At 40.0% G+C, this 18,022-nt stretch overlaps 1 protein-coding gene across 3 annotated transcripts in view; it reads right to left on the bottom strand.

The window, feature by feature from the left end:
* Window positions 1-2,038: 2,038 nt before the first annotated feature.
* gnb1l (guanine nucleotide binding protein (G protein), beta polypeptide 1-like) overlaps window positions 2,039-18,022 on the bottom strand; it is a 50,090-nt gene continuing 34,106 nt past the window's right edge. For 2 of the 3 annotated variants that reach the window (XM_055198538.2, XM_055198539.2), the window contains exons 6-7: window positions 15,783-15,992; window positions 2,039-4,128 (exon numbers count right to left, since the gene is read on the bottom strand). In XM_055198538.2, coding sequence (XP_055054513.2) covers window positions 3,862-4,128; window positions 15,783-15,992 — 477 coding nt within the window. In that variant the 3' untranslated portion in view covers window positions 2,039-3,861. Of the gene's footprint in view, window positions 4,129-6,453; window positions 6,627-15,782; window positions 15,993-18,022 lie in introns of all 3 variants that reach the window. The other variant, XM_055198540.2, reaches the window with a different exon arrangement.

The raw sequence follows: 18,022 nt of genomic DNA, 5'->3' as shown, positions 1-18,022 counted from the left end.
CGTTGACGGTGTTGTGTGTTAGCATTAGCAATTGAAAAAGTAAAAAAATACTATAAAATACAAATTTAATTATATTTTATTATTTACTTTAAGGCAAATTAAAAATGTTATGGCGAATTTTTATACCAAAGAAAAGTATGCTATTTTAATTTTAGCCGTATATTTGTTAATGCGTGTATTTTCAAAGTATTTTATTAAATAAATCTATTTTATTTAATTATTTAACAAATTTTAAATACTTCAATCATACAGGTGGTTCATTGTATAGCCAATACTTCATAGCGATGTCAGAAATGTTCATCCCGTCTTTATGGTGAAACGCAATTAAATCTTTTAACAATGCGTCTAATGTCAAATGAAACGCAAATGTTATTTTCCTGCCCTTGTACCTTTGGGGCAGGAAGAGCCCGTTTGGAGGTTTGGGCCTCCCCTCGCGTGAGCCTGTTCCCGGTTGGAGGTAATGAGTTTGGCCCGTCAGGAAGACGAGGACACCCGGACCCATGACTCTTCCGTCTGGGGTCTGCCCATCTGTGTTTTCTCTCGTGCCGCTTCGCCTTGATGTGGGGACCGACGCATGGGGCCCAACCTGTATACCTGCATCCATACATGACGATTGATGACTGTTTCCACAACTGACCGCTTCTTAAATAAATGCTCATTATTTATGGCCGAATGTACCAAAAATTGCATCCGACTTTAAAGTTCAAAGCGATGCGCGAGACGTTTTGCGTGCGCATTCGGATACAGTTTGATCTCAAAGGAAATACCTGTGCCTTGAAAATATAGGCAAATACGGTGACAGATTTGAGTTATTATGTGCAAGATACATTGGTCTGTTCGGCATATCAATGCCACAAAACAATGTCAACACTTTGTTGTAAAAATATTTACAGAATTATGGTTGTTAAAAGGTCGGAAATATACATATATTTTTAAGACAAAATGTTTGCTTTATGTAAAATCATTTTTAAAATGATGCATTATAAATTAACAACACAAATTACGGAACGTATATTAATAAAATGTAACAATTAAAAACTTTTACTTCTTTACATTATTTCTACTCGGTTTAAAAGTTAAAATAGCGGGTTCACAGCAATTAATGGGCATTGCTTTACTTATGTTATCTTTTGTTTACTAGTGAGAGAATGTTTAAGTCAAAACCAACCACAGTAGAATTATTACTACGTAAAAAAATATAATTTAGTTTCTGGATGATGTGGATTTACATATATCTTATTATATTATATGTTTAATTATTTACAACATTTTTAACTTAGCCCAATTACAGCGTCTTATATTACATATGTATTTATAATAATTTATTTTAATCACTTTTAGAATTTTAGAGAGTAATTTAAAAAAATGCTTAAAATAATAATATTAAAGTAAAATAAAAAAAACATTTGTAGACTCCAAATACAAAATGACGCGGTATCCGTATAGTGTGTACGCAGCCTACTAATGCCAGCCACAATTTGAAAAAAGGTACAAAAAAAACTTTTCTTTGGAAAAATGTTGAAGCAAAATAATAAATATTAAAATCTACAATCATGTAAGGATATACATTACCAGAAATTAAACTAAAGCGCGCAGGTTATGAGAGAAACAGGGTCGCATCTGAACATCTGTTGTGACAAGCCTATCGTTTGTGTACATTTCTCTCTCTTGCACATTCAAAGACAGATCTTCAAAAAAAAAAAAAAACTGCAAAGATGTTTACCTACTGCCTATGTGTTTCAACGAAATGGAATTTGTGCTTCATTTGTCATCACAAAATATGAAAACAAATCACAACCACCCTGCTGAAAAACAACAGCTAATCTAATGGTTTCCATTACAAATACCATTATGAAACATTTGCTGTTAAACATTAAAATCATTATCCTTTATATAGTGCGTTTCAGTCTTATTTTAGAACAATTGCTGTTGTAGAAACCCATAGAGACCATTAAACTCTCCATTAAACCAGTACAGTAAGCATTAAACCCATATAATTTCTGCTGTGTATTCTATTGTTTTTATCACCAGGGCAAGCTTATCGCAAAAAACAGTTTTATTTTAAACAATCTTGGCAACGTTTAAACATTTTATGCATCCAGTTTGAACTTTCTCTCCTTCCAAGTGCAATTTCCTCAGTCTGTGATGATTACCAAGGATTATTATTCGTTTCCAAAAGCGAAAATCTATTTTCCTGGTCTAACCAAAGAGACCCAAGGGTATCTTTGCATCTAGCAACACACACCATACAGAGACCATTGTGGGTGACTGAAAGTTTGTTTAAGCTGGAGTAGAATGGTCCGATGACCTCTGACCCCTCGTGCGGTACACAGGCGCATGTCTGTTGTTCTCTGAGCCGCAGGTTTTTGTCAGTGGCCCGTGTCGAGGTTCTGCTTATATTGACTTCTTAAGTGATCTATTATTAACTTGGGAGGTACGATCTCTAGCATTTATGGGCTTATGCACAGAACGGATGGAAGGGACCCCACTTTGGGCTTTGTTGTACCCGCCCCCGTCCCATCAGGCCTACACAAATAGGAAGTGATTATCAATCGGACAAGCTTTACAGAGGTCACGGACAAAGGTACGTGAGGGTCCGCAAATGACAAAGGGCGAGCTAATGATCACCACGCAGACTGTGAAATGAAATGTTTTGTCTTCCTCTCTGGCCGGCGACTCGCCCGCTGTTGTTTTTCCTTTAAAAGGATGGCCTCCATGTTCCCCAAGTTTCCTGTACTGTCTGATGAGATATTCCAGTCTGGGTACGTCCCCAGAGACATATGCTTTATGCGACGGCTGTTAGCTGTTTGATGTCCTACCGACAAAGCTGAGATGCATGAAACCTACTTAACCGAGTGTCATAAAAGGCTATTAAACCGTATATACTGACAAAATAACTACCTGCATGTCCGCTAATGATTAGGGTTGTTTTATATCACGGTGAGTTACTTAAAATCTAAGAAGTTATTACCTAAAAAAGATCAAAGTTTATCATAAGAAACAATTTTCCTGTGAGAGTTGCTGTAGTTCAACTGGTTGAGCATTGCATTTGCATTGCCAAAGGTTGAGAGTTTAATTCCCAGGAAACACACATAAAAAGTATAGCTTGAAAGAAATAACTCGCTTTGTATAAAAGCATCTGACGAATGCATAATAAATCATAACGTGTGGATTCAAACCTCTTTACGCAAAAGCAACATATGCAGAAATTACTGGTTTGTCTTTTAGCTATATCCAAACGCAGAGGTCATCCTTGTCCATGCTCCTTCATCAGCTCGTGTGCTTAAAGGAAAGAACAAAACTCGCTCAATATATCTTCCTAACAAACAGGCCTGTCTGTGTTGCCTGAGCCCTTGTGATTAACCCTGCGTGATGTATACAGGTCACTCCAGAGGGCAATCTTAAACTCGGAGACAGATTTAGAAAAACAGCCGTGGATTACATCGGCGGTCAGGTGCGACTTCGAGAGCAAATACGCATCTACTCCTCGGAGGAAAGCAAACACATGCGAGCGTCTACAATGAAACATATTTAAATATAAGCTATTGTTGCATCCAAACACGATGATGGAGTGTGTTTAGTTTAGTTCCTTTTGTTTGATTCCCAATGTGGGAATGTCTCAAACCAAGCTTGTTTCTATAGGTTGAAACATAGCCTGTCAAGTCCTGTTAATGGTCCACGTCCTGCCGTGTTGTAGGTCCGCCTCTGAACGGCACTGAGACGCTAATTGGTGTTTGGAGCGCTTTCCTTCAAAGCGAAATATATTAGCGCCAGATTCAAGCATGTAAATAAAGTCAGAGTAATTTGCAACAATCAGCTTGATGAAAAAGGTAAAGAGGGCCTTGTCTTTCAAACCTGGCCTCAGCTTTCGCTATATATAGACCACACTGTGATCCGTTGGTCCTTGGACCCTGCGGCCAGAAGTCTCTGTGGTGGGTCCTTATGGTCGGAGAAGGCCACACTATTCACCATGTCAGTGTGATGTTGCAAAACAGCCAGTGGCTTCAGCTTCTTCCGACCAAAAACTCTAATGTTGTTGTCCCATCCAGCTGTCGCTAGGATCCTGCCATCCGCACGGATTTTCAGCTGGGAGACTCCAGGATTGGTCAGCTGAACGGAGTTGTGCATCTGTAAAAGAACACAAATCAGAATCACACGGACGGAAACGTAAATGCTCAAGTAAGACGTCTTTTGAGATATCACATGCAAAATGAACCTCGCTTCACCCCGTTCACCTATAACTGTCACCATACATGGTTATTCGACTCTATAAGACTTGCACAAACTATTTACCAGAAACAAATGATCTCGTCGTTTAATGACCTGAGCGAGAGTAAATTTAAATCCATAAAAAACGAGGTGAATTACTTTCTCTCTCCCTTTCCCAGTCACCTCAAGCCGATCTGATGATGGAGCTGCAAATGGACGGCTAAATAGCTGTTGAACCTGGCAGAGGAGATCCACGCTCGACTCCAGCGCCTCAATCATCGGCCGTAAAACATTCGAGCAAAGTGCTACAGGGACGACTATTTGGGTTGGAAAATACGGCAGTAGGGGCGGGACAGTTACCTTTGTCACACTTTGAAATCTTTGTTTGCAAAGTCCTTGTTGTTTTAAGGGTCTCTGGTGACTTACATTAGCATTGAAAGGTCTGGTATAAACACTGCAAGCGCACACCAGCTGAAGATAACCCTTCCCTTGCTTTCGGTGATCTACGGTGGTCAAGAGACCAGATAAATCTCGGTAATGGGCAACAATGTGACGTATAATGAAGTATTACCGAGAGCTCATTATCTGCGGCCCCTCTCCTTTGAGGACGTTCCTGAGGTATTTCCTGGCAAAACGTGCGCGCGGATCCTACACGTGTGTGCTAAGTGTGTGCGCATCGTCTCTCCGCAGGAGGCATCTGGTCCCAAAGCTGGAATCGAACCGGACGGCGTAAAATTGACTTCATAAGCGGTGTCCAGAGAGACTAATGGCTCTCGAGCGGGAGAAGACAGTGAAGAATTTGTCGGCGTGCTCCTGTTTCTGCCTGGAAAATCAGAGACACTAGTGGCTGCATGTGGAAGATATAAGCCAGTCAGGTATTCCCGACCCAGGCGAATAGAAGAATGCAACCCTAATGTCATTTTTTAAGGGGAAAAAGTTTGAAAAACAAATCACAGGTATGACTCTGGCATTAGTCTTGTTTATATCTCAGATCTCGGGCCCGAATCAGACGTTCAGAACGGGGTAATGATGTCACCTGCGAGATGCGGAAAAAGGCAAAACTTTCCCACAAAGAGAAAGGGAGAGATGGGGTGGCCAAGAGGGACGGGGGAGAAAGATGAATCGCTCCGAGCTGTGCCTGGTATGCCTGAACTAAACGCCCATCTGGTCCGTATTACAGGGCTGATAATGATGGGTTAATGTGTCTATCTGTGTTTGTTATGCTTCCCATAGTTTGTGTCAGGAAAATACATTAATTTAATTAAGAGGTCACAGCAAAGCGATAAAAAAGGTAAATGGGTGTTTATAAAGCGAGCCGCGAGACCCGCATCACGAAATAACCATTAGAGGACGGCGACTTGCGCCCTGTGTTCAAAATCACATGTCTGCATTAACATTTACTATTTCTGGATTTCTTAAAATACTGCAAACTCTAGCCAAGGGATTTCTTGATGTATTGTCACCAAGGTATCTTCAAATGGTGCATTTAACTCCATACAAACGTCTTTCAAACGCACGCCAGTATGTATTTCAAACAGAGCTCTTGGAGTCTGAGAACGGTCGTATCCATTCTCTGTGGCCTCAGATTCTCAAACTTTCACTGCAGACATCAAAGAGGTCAGTCTTTAAGAACTATCCTTCATTTTCCCGTTTCAATATTGTTTTCCAGATGGGGATACATACCAAATGGTCATCGACGCACACACGCCAGTCCTTTCTAGAACTAACCAGAAACAAACCTCTGAAGGTTTTTACTATACTATTTCTTAGTTACGCTACATGAAACCGAAGTTAAGCATGATGTTTTTTTGGTAGCGGTGTAACGGGATGAAAGCGTGCAAGGGTTTCCAAACACACTTGTAGGTCAAGACATTTCCTTGGTTTAACAATACGAAGGCCTATTAAAAAGGTAACTGCGATTCGTTTTTGGCAGCAATGGAATGGGATGATAAAATAGTGTGATGACATGCAGGGGCTGCGTGGCTCACTCCGGCCTGGACTTGGCAAGGTGAACTGCCTTCCCGCTGATCCACTGAAACCAGTTATCATCACCTGTCCACTTAAAGCTGACAATACAGTACAGGTGAGAGTGCATTGTCATATGACATTGTTTTATGACACGCCCCTTAACAGTACTCCATTTTTGGTACCTGGTTTTATGGATAACACAAACCCGAGCGAATACATCTCGGAATGACATTATGGAAAATAACATATTGAATACCCAATATTGTGGACAAGTACCTCAGTGGGATTTTACAAGCCCCATTCCAGAACAACCCTCGGTATGACAGCTTGATCCAAGCGGAGGGGTGCTGACAGATGCTGGATACCTGAAGCACGGAGCCTGGTGTGCTGCAGGAAGGGTAGGGGGAGGGCGGTCCGTTTAATTGAGGAGGGCAGTAGGAATGCAGGGACTGAACACAAGGAGATGGGGAGATCCATCTGTGAGAGCTGTCAGCACTTCTCAAACAGCATGCATAGACAGCCATGCCTGATTTACACTAATCTTTACACACATACACACAGACACACACATCATCTCAGTCTCTAGGATCTTGTCTGTCCACATCTGTCAATGGACGACATTGCGGCAAACCACCCATAGATTGCCAAAGCCAAATCTTGATTACCAAACGTCTCCCATCACACACACACGCACAGCCGCAGTAACACGTGCACAGCACCTGCATCCTCACTGTCTTAATTATGTTATGGACAAATTTGCCTATTGAGAATAGTTTTTACACTACAAAGAAGTTAGATGTAAGAGGCAGATATATGGTGCGTTTAGCGTGGTTTTACTACACAGGTGTCAAAATAAACTAACCACAGGGCCATGTGTGTTGAAGTATTATATTTACTTTGTATAATGAGCAAATTATTTATACTGAAATCGAAACAAAAATGGCCACATGTCAGTTAAATATAATTTAACATAGTTCTTACATCACCATATTTAAATTCAATTACTTTACATTTTATGTATTTGGCAGACGTTTTTATTTGAGGAGACTCATGCTGCGTTCACACAAGCCGCGGTAGAGGCATCAAGCACGAGTGATTTCAATGTTAAGTCAATGTGAAAACGTGTTGAAGCGCGTCTAGAGGTCTGGCAGCGCAAATGAGGCGTTTAGCGCGGCAGACGCGATTCCGCCTCATTCACGTATCTAGTTTGCGCGAATGGCGCTAATTGAGCGTCTGGCGCGGTATGCGTGAATGGTGCTTTTGTGCATTTTACGCGAATTTGCGGTTGATGCACGAGTTGAAAAATGTGAACTTTGGCGGATTTTCGTGCCGCGTTAACCAATCAGGAGCCTGCTTACTGTTGTGATGGCAGCCCCGCCCGGAGTCACTCATTCAACATGAACACTTGATATTGTCACGCGGATCTATACGACACAAGTTATTATTTCTATAGAGACCTCGCTTGGAAGAGTGTCAGTGAGGACATTGAGCAACCTGGTAAGTTGTAAATACACATTTCACTTTTGAATCACGTGACGTTTATCGACCGCAGCATTCCAGCATTCCATTTTTATTGATTCATCAATGTAATCATATTAGAAGTCTTGGAATATACCACTTGTGTCAATTTTTTATATACTTAATGGCTTCTATTAGGGTTGTGTATCGGCAAGAATCTCGCAATACGATACGCATCATGATAAAGCAAATTCGTTGCAGTACGCTACGATACTGTACAACTGGACGATATGGGAGAGAACATACCACCATATGCAAACCTTAGCAAAAAAAAAAAGGTGTCGCTAGTACTTCCTTTTACTGTTTAGGTTCAGAGACAAGGCGAATGCTATCTAGTGGTCAGGATATAAACTCCAAAGAAACAAATGCCCTGGAAAAATACCAATAATGCATTTTTAGGAATCAATACACTATCGTTAAATAATATCACAATACTCGCATATCCATATTAGGGGGGTTATATCGGACAGTTCATTACGATTCGCTACTTTTTTCTGTCTTTCTTTTTTTTAATACATCAAACGCTTCTTCTGTGCGATTACGATTCGATCAGATTCAATTAATTTTTTCGATATTTTTTATATTTGCCTAGTTAAGCAGTCACATTTTTACTTATAAATGCAACCAAAATATATAACATGAACATTTAATTGAAGTCTTTGAAAATGGCACGATCTCTGTCCCAATTGGAACATTTACAACAACAAACTAACACAAATACACTTTTTTTTAAATAAAGAAAAACGAATGAGTCACATAAAAATATCACATAAAATCAAGCTTATGATGCCAACAGTCAAAGTCTTTCATTATTTTGTGGCAAAATGTGCAATAGTGACAATCACTGGGGTAGTTTTAGAAAAAATTTAGTTTAATTAAATAAATTAGTATAAAAAATAAAGCTGTTAAACTTAAACATTTGATCTGTCACACAACATCAAATCTAACAGTCAAACAAGTGCTGCAGTGGTCTCTTTTGAGAGCTTCACTTGCTGGCGCTAGCAGATGAAAATAAACAAAAATGCGCGCTTTGGCGGAAATGCGTAGATGGACGTTACGTCAAGGAATGAGGATGTGGAGAGTGTCAAAATAAAGGTACCTCAAAACGATTTTTTACGTGTGGCGTCGATGCATCAGATCATTAAAAAGGTGGTAGACATGCTGTAGGACTTACACTTTGTAAAGGATACTAAAATAAAAACTACGCACTTTCGGGGTGCTTCTGAAATGAATTTATGGATAAAGTACTTCAACAGAGGGGATATATTTGTCAAACAATGTCACTACTGAAATACAAACCGATTACTTCCATTAAGAACACTTGTGTATGACATCACTGTTTATGGGCGGGGCACTGTCTCATGGTTTGTGTGGGGCCCTAAGATCTGTGGTATGCCACAGATGCAAAGCGATACATGAGTGTAATCACTCTTAGTCATCTCTGTGACAGATGCTAAATTCCTCCACTTCGGCTATCGTGTCCAGGGGCGAGTGTGGAATGGATTGTGAGCCACCCCGGGTGAATCGCTGTTTATCTGTGCTTGATAAGAATGTTTCCCTGTCCTTCACCTCTGCTACAGCCCTATCACATGATACATGCATACACAAGCTTCTGTCAGACTACTGTCGGTTTTGACCTTATACAACACACCTGAATGTAATTATATAAAAAGATGACAACCTCTGCATCTGTATCATTATGAGAAGTATGATATGGTATATCATAAATGATATGATGTAATATAGATGAGGTCAAAGATAATAGATATTAACAAAAGGTTGCAGTTTTATTACCATGAATGGTGAAAAATGCAATGTGACAAAAGCACAAGCTCTATAGACGGTTTCAGCAGTAACAACAAACAAGCGGCTTTCGTGGTCAACACGTAACTTCCGGTAAACTCCGCTAAGAATAAATAACAACAAAGTACTTTAAACGTAGTTTATTTATATAACAAGCATAAAATAAAATATATATATTTATTTATTTATATTTAAGCAATATCGCTCGAGTAGGAGTGTGATATAGCTCTATATCATCATGGCTGTGATTAGGCCAGAGGCACGAGGCCGTAGGCAATCAGCCCTGATGATATAGAGCTATATCGCACAACTCCGAGAGCGATATTGCTTTTATACAACAGTTCGACGGCACACGCTTGAAAAACGAAACTAGAAAACAACAACGGAGTAATTTTAAAAGCCTCTTTGTTTGAGAACTACTTCTTCCGCCACGGATTTGAGGGCGGCCAGAATGACAGGTAACACTTTCGGCTGCTTTGAATCTCATATTAACTCAATGGACAGATTTGCCGTTTTTAAATATTACAATTTTTTGGTCACAAAGTGTAGTTTTAAGATTAGTTCAATCGTAAAGATAGCGCCTGTTTGAACGTTTGCTTAGTGAGATTCGGTACGTATGAGAACCAAAGCATGAGCGGACGTCAGTGTTCACTCGCCCCGCTGACCACCGCCCTCTCTGGGCTACATCTTTAAAAGGGATTCCCTGGCTCTCATGTTGGCCTGATGATCAAAAATAAGATCAAATCAGCAGTATTTGGTGTCATGATGAAACTATTACTTGTTTTCTTATTCATATTTAGTGTCTTTTGTGTTGTTATTGTTTTGGCGCGAGGTAAAAGTTAATAAAACTATACTTCTATAATGTTACTGTTGGTTTACCATTTCATCTTAACGCGATACGAGCACTCGGTTATTATTAGACTTTGTTCTTGTCAGTACTATATAAAACAGTTTTTTATAAGTGTCAGAGAGATGTTTTTGCATGCTGCTTATAAATATACCAGTGGCGATATCTCATAACATGTTTTAATAGTCACGTCGCGATTAAATAAATTATCAATGTCCACATTTAAAAGCTGCGGTGCTTGCCTGCAGTTCCACAGTGTTTTCGCGTTCTGATAAGAGATATAGCTCCAGAAAAAAATTAGTGTTTAAGTTACATTCCTCTTTCCAAGTGTTAATCGTCTACACGATGTGACAAGACATTAATCCCATTAAGTTTAACGTAACATCCAAGAGCGCTGATCTTTGACCGAATAATAACTTCCGATTGGGGATTCACAGACTGATTTATGAGCTAGTGAACTAATGAGACACACGGAGAGTGTTTAAAAACAGGGCGTCTGTGTTTTTCCATTCAAAGATGAGCCTGTTTAGGACCTCCATTCACTAGGTGGCGGAATGATATGAAAGGTGAAGCGGTTACTGTGCCGTTATCAGTACAATATCGTATAGCTCTTAGTCAATCAGATTCGAGAACCAGAAAGAACTGTATAAGCCAGAAATGCACAGATGCTGCACAATTCGACTATATCTAAAAATATTTTTACATGCACAAAATTTTGTCAATCCAACTGAATTTAATCTGATTGAAGGTTACGACAGTACCGTTTACATGTACCCTTAACATTGCAACATTAAAATGCTCGTTTACATGTACATTCTATATAATCCTAACCAAACCTCTGCGCAAGCGCACAGCTAGGGTTACCAGATTCACGTATCAAAAACCAGCACAATGGACATGTAGCCCAAAAGCAAGTGACACAATCCCATTCAATTTAATGGAGATCTGGCGATTTCCAGCAACACAAGCAACAGTTAACATTGACGACCGAATGGGGAGTATGCATGAATGCGTCAAAGTTGAAAAACTTTTAACTTTATGCAAATGATGAGCGACTTTCAAGGCTAACTACCATAGACTGTAAAAAAAGATGGACGACACCCGTTCGCTCTCTTAAAATTGGTGAAAAGTGAAGCCACTAGTGTCCCGATATGGCACTGACATCTTGGGTCTTGAGACTGCGCAATAGCGATTTCGGGACCAGTCCTGCACAGTAGTTAGCAGGAAGTAAAGCTGCGAAATTAAGGCCACACCCTCGCAGAATGCGCATATCACAGCTGTCAATCATGACATCACACCACCGTTTTTATAGCAGTGATGGAGTACTCGAGTCCTGGACTCGGACTCGAGTCCGACTCGAGTCACTATTCTTTGGACTCGAGTCCGACTCGAGAATCCATTCTCTGGACTTGTGACTTGACTTGGACTCGCGGATTGATGACTCGTACTTGGACTCGGACTCGAGGATATATACAATCGGACTTGAGCATTCATCACTTTGTTTTTGACTAAATATGTTATAAAAAATTATATAAGGTGTTACACTTTTCCTGTTTCGTGCCCAAGACCGGTCGCGATCTCCCTTCACAGACATTGCTACCTCTCGCTCTCTTTGCTTGACAACACACTCACTGACGTCACTCACTTTTACGCTCGTGCAATGCATGATGCATGATTCGCGGGCTAAATGTTCACATTTGTAAAATGCAGAAAGACGTGCCCCGGATCGTGAAGTTCGCCTACGCGAATTTTGCTTCTAATGCTGGAAATAGCAGCGCTAAATGTTGTGTGTGTAGGTAAAAGACTGCGACAACCTCAAACTTTAACAGACACCTGTCACGGATGCACCCAGAAAAGTAAGTAAAATGCTTTCCATTGCCTAACGTTAGCTTTTTTTTAAAAATATTACTGAATAATGCATATATAACAAACAGAAGAAGCTAGGGTTAATGTATGTCTGGTTCAGATTACAGCATTTTTTGTCTGTTGATAACTTAAAAAGAGTAACTAAACCCTAATCCAAGTTTATTTAGTTACTGATCTGTAAGAATGATGGTTTATTAGTGCTGTTCATTGATTTTGATGTACGTTTGGATATAAAGTGTTTCAATACTACAATATATGGTGTAAAAACGTCTAAGTGCTGCCCTCTTCAGGTTGAACGGTGGCTACTGCAGTTGAATTTTCCTATTTGATGTTGGGTCCAAAAAATGACTCCTACTATGGAAAATAAATTGTTTTTTTTTAAGAAAATCATTTCAGGATGTTTTCTTAATAGACTTCAATGCCAACTCAGTTGTTTGTTCTTATTTCCTCAAAAAACAAAATGCAGCATGATTACAAATTAAATTTGTAAATTTTCTACGCTAGTTCTCAATCACAAGTTTACAACAATGGAAGTACACACATGCTTTTGATGGCTTCGTAAAGTTACAAAGTGTGTTCCAAAGTGTATGTCAAATCAGTAAATAAACTCCCTTTGGAATCGTGACAGTGGTGTCATTTTTGTTTAATGTAGAACCTTTTTAATACATTTGATCAGTTTTTTGAAGGTCCCAAAGTGGAGACATGTAGGCACTCTCAGACTCGAATACAGGACTTGAGACTCGACTCGGACTCGAACACTGGGGACTTGAGACTCGACTCGGACTCGAACTCTGGTAATGGTGACTCGACTTGGACTCGACTCGGACTCTTCTTTGGTGACTCGGACTTGGACTCGGACTCGAACACTGGGACTCGAGACTCGACTCGGACTCGACAGTTGGTGACTCGACTACAACACTGTTTTATAGCATTAAATAACTAACTAAAAACAAACTTATTTTAAAAACAAACACTTGAATTTACATCAGCGTGATAAAAACTACAGTAAATGGCAGAAACCAGCTTCGAAAAAAAGATAATTGAAGTGTAATTAAATTGTTAAGTTGGTCTCAAGTCCCATTGAATAACATGGCAGGGTTTATGACCTATACTAGGACCAGTCACTGGGGGCGATCGAGATGTTTTGGTTTCACTTTTCAGGGCTTGTGCGACACGCTTGGTGACTACCAATGGGAGTGAAGCATGGAGTTCAAGTCATTCATCAGTTACTTCAGTGGATTGTTTATAATTGTTATTAGGACAATAAGAATTAGGAACGCCTCCTAACGATTTTATTGAAAGAGACGGGCAACACAGCGACAAAGTCTCAAAGAATTTCTTGGCTGTATGCATTTTACGAGGTGGCTTGTTTGAATGAATTTGTACGTCCAAATTTGTTTGTTTTGGTTCGACATGTTTTCGCTGTAACTTTGGGTTTATGGACGGGTATCATTATTGGGTATTATTATTATTGTTTTATCTAATAATTGTACGTTACTTTATAATTCACTTCGTACGAATTCATATGAATTAGCCAATTTGTAATAATAATAATAAGAATAATAATAACAATGATAAAATTTATAATGAATTATGAAAGGGGGATGAATTTTGTATGAATTTCTACGACCAAATTCGTTTGTTTTGGTTCGATGTGCTTTTGCTGCTGTAACGTTGGGTATAGGGGCAGGTATCATTATTGGGTATCATTATTGTTTTCTCTAATAATCATACGTTATTGTATGATTCACTTTGTACAAATTCATATGAATTAGCCAATGTGTAATAATAATAATAATAATCATTACATTTATAATGAATTATGAAAGGGGGATTCTTCTCAACCACCACCAATGTGCATCATCTGCCTGGATGATGCGACGGAAGCCATACTGGGCCAGAACGCCCACCACACAACAGATTATTAGTGGGGAGGAGACAGAGTGATATAGCCAATCAGTAATACATACCAATTTCTGTGAGATTAGGTTGGAGAGTTGTGTAATAATATAGTGTAATGTATGTGTATTTCATGAGGGCTGGTCTCCAGGAGGTGGTTTTGTATCACGGACCGGTACGATTTTTCTTTTCCACAACATTCAGGAACAAGTTAAGGTGGGACAGCGAAGTCCTGGGCCTTATGTTGCTCTACCTCATTCGTTCTTCTCTGCCCTTTGTAGAGCCTCCCACTGTGAACTACTGTAGCTTTTATTACAGATGTGTTTTTTGTTTGGTTAGCAGCCTGCGAGGTTCTGATGTTTTTATTACCTCTCGCGGGTCGTTCATCAAGCGAGCGAGCGAGAGAAGCAGCCACCCGGCAGATGCCCCCATTGCTACCGCCGCACAAAAATACTTCTGTGGGAAGATCTCGCAGCGGCTGTCTGGACGTCACACTGCGCTGCACTTCGGGGTAATTTAAAAGTCCCGTCTGACTCCTTTTCCGAGCCCTTTTTGCCCTCCCCTCCAAGAATTACATTCTAAATCAATTTTTTTTCGACGTGCAAAATAAACTAAACCGTCCATATAGCTCCTATTTTGAGAACGTTTGAATAAATGCTTTTGCAGTATTATTGCAGATACATTTTGCGTGCTGGACGAAACAGGGAGGAAGGGTTTGGGAATATTTCCCATCCGTTCATTCATGTGTAAAAGTCTCTGGAAAGAATAACAATCCTCGCACAGGGCTTCAGTGTTTTATATCAGAGCATTTTCACACAGATTCTCTGGACGAACGTGAATTATCGAATCTGTAAGTCATGAAATCCCGGAGAGAATCAGCCCTCAGATGAGTAAAGTGTTATGGAAGATAAAACACGGCTCCAAAGTGAGCTTAATTTATGTAAAGAATGTTAAATGGATAAACATAAAATTGTGGGAGTATTGTAGCGCACTTTGGCCTAAAAATACTCTATGACATCACAATGTGGCTGAGAGTCAGCAATTCGAAGTAACAAAGTGATTTACTATCCAACAAACCAGAGGAAATTTTATTCAAGCCAAACATATTCCAAGAGTATCAGGTGTCCATATGGCCACGTACACATTTCAGCTTCATATCCCACTTATAAGGGTCACTTCATCTTAATCCCATGCTTAATCCAAGTCTATTCACACTGTTGGGTTATTTAAAGTAGTGATGATAACTAAATTCACTCTAAAAACAGAATTGAGCTAACCTAAACTTTTGACATCTCGGTCAAAACAGTTTACTTACATCAATCAAGTTATATGATTTGCATCCATATTGCTTGTTTGTAGCGGCCTTAAGTCCAATTTATAGTCGTGCGTAAGTTGCTGTTTCTCCTTCGTTTGTGGGTTAAACTTGTCAAGCTGCTTCTTCATTGACGGTCGTGCTGCTACTGTGGTAACATGCATAAATACTGCCTACCAGTGGTCTGCATGTGTATTTAACCTACGCCGTCACGATTACGCTGTAGGACCTACGCACAACTATGAGCCCTTAACTCCTGTTTTCTGGTCACGCATACAGAACAATAATTTAGGGGGCTGTTACAGTGTATATTGTATGAAGCCTATGTGAATATATGCATATGGTTATGTAATGGGATACCTGAAGGTTTTGTTGTGCGTCGAGTGTCCAGGAGTGGAGGATGTCGTCTGAAGACCCTGAAATGCCCTTCTGCCCGCAGACGTCAACATCTAGACACATCACCGGCTCAGAATGTGGCTTCAGATGGCTGAATGGACGGCGATGGGAAACATCCCATAATACCACAGAGCCATCTTCATAACCAGCACACAGAACCGGACCAGACTCTGCCTACAGAAAGACACAGAGAAAGACAGACAGAGACAAAGAGAGAGAAAGAGAGACCATCAAACTTATGTCAAGAGTGTTTATCAGAGATAATCTGACTGCCAGTGCTTTGATGAACCACACCATTAATCATGTGAAACTACTTTGGCCAACCACAGCACATATTGTGTCTTCTACAAACCCGGTAAGTACATAAACATATTAGCTGTGTTCCAATTCGAAGGCTGGATTCTTCAAAGGACGCATCCTTTGAGAGCAAGGACTTGGTCTTTGAGGGTCACAGCCTCCGAAATCCACGAAGTGAACTGAAAGGATACGGTCTAGCCTTCGGAGGATCCATAAGTTGCGTCACCTGCTGTACGCTCCCACTGCGCCTGTCAGCGGGACACAGCGGCACAGACATTTTTTGACTTAAATACAAATAAATATGGAAACCAAAAATATTAATTTTATTTAAAAAATATGACATTTATGTAGAATAAACTAACCAACAGTATATCAAATTAATCAACGTAATACAAATAAGCAACATACACAGAATAATATTAATACAAAACATAAGGTATAATACAAAACGGTAACAAGAAACTTTTTTCTGCTAAATACACACTTATGTTTATTTTAAAATATCTAGCCATTATATTCATCCTTTACAGGCGCACAATGAATCTCGGGATAGCCTCGGCTGTGAAGGATCCATGTGTTCTATCGTTCGCAGCCCGTAGAAAGAAGGATGCATTCTGAGGTTATACTTTAAGCAGCCTTCCAATTGAGACGGCCTTACTAGCCTTCAGTCGTGCTGCTGTGACGCATTCGGTCTTAGACTGCAGCCTTCAAATTGGGACACAGCTATAGACACACATAAATTATTTTTTGACCTTCCTAATTCTTGTTTTACAGAACAGTAGAGGAAACACAGGGAATTCAGGGCTCCAGACTGCCATCAAATGGTGGCATTTTGCCACCAAAATTTGAGAGTGTGCCACTGAATTTTACATCCAGTTACACATGCGCGACAAGTAAATTTGACCTTTTTTTGTGATGTAACACTGAATTGAAAACAGCACATTGTACTGTCTGCATCTATCATTAAAGTATTTATTAGTAATACAGTGGAAATTAGTAGAAATGTGAATATTTGGTTAGCATGTTGATTTACAGTGTGTGCCCCTACATTTTCTGGTTGTGCCCCTAAAATTTCAGCACATTGTACTGTCTGCATCTATCATTAAAGTATTTATTAGTAATACAGTGGAAATTAGTAGAAATGTGAATATTTGGTTAGCATGTTGATTTACGGTGTGTGCCCCTACATTTTCTGGTTGCGCCCCTAAAATTTTCAGTTGGGGCCACTGTGCTCCTAGTGAATAAAGTTAGTCTGGAGCCCGGGAATTATGGGTAAAAGGGGGAAGTGGGAAATAGTACTAGTCAGATTCGAACTCATTTTGCTCACATAAGCACCAAGGCCCAACGTCAGACCACAGGTACAACAGAAGCAGCACTAAAATTACATTTACAGTGCATTTTTCAGATGCTTTTATCCAAAACAACCAAACTACAGTGCATTGCAAAGTATCCATTTTATTAGTATGTTGGTTCCCTGGGATCAAACCCATGACCGTTTGCGCTGCTCCCGCATTGCTCTACCAGCTGAGCTACAGGAAGACTGAAATGCAAATGAAACTGATATTAACTTGTTCCGACTGTTCATAGACACAATCAGGGCGATCTCATGTCGTTTCAGTTTACACTCCGTGACCTCTTTTCACTTAACCTCGAAAAAGCGACAGCTCAGGTGCGGTACTTGTTTATTTACTCAGATTTACAGCACCTCAGTGGATCCTCGCTCATTATCTGCGAAGAGGAGCGCCTGCGTTACACGGCTACACGCAGTAGGCTGTCTCATAAATCAGTTTAGCGGATAAAGGCAGAATGAGCAGGCTGATAAAAGCCTACGGTCTCATAACTCAGAACAGAGCTGCAGGCGTGCTGTCTACACAACAAGATTTACAACGGAGGTGCTCTTCCCCTCT

Source organism: Misgurnus anguillicaudatus, chromosome 22 (assembly GCF_027580225.2).
Source record: "Misgurnus anguillicaudatus chromosome 22, ASM2758022v2, whole genome shotgun sequence".
NCBI lineage: Eukaryota > Metazoa > Chordata > Actinopteri > Cypriniformes > Cobitidae > Misgurnus > Misgurnus anguillicaudatus.
Note: the sequence above shows the minus strand (reverse complement) of the source record. Positions and strands in the feature narration are given on the sequence as shown.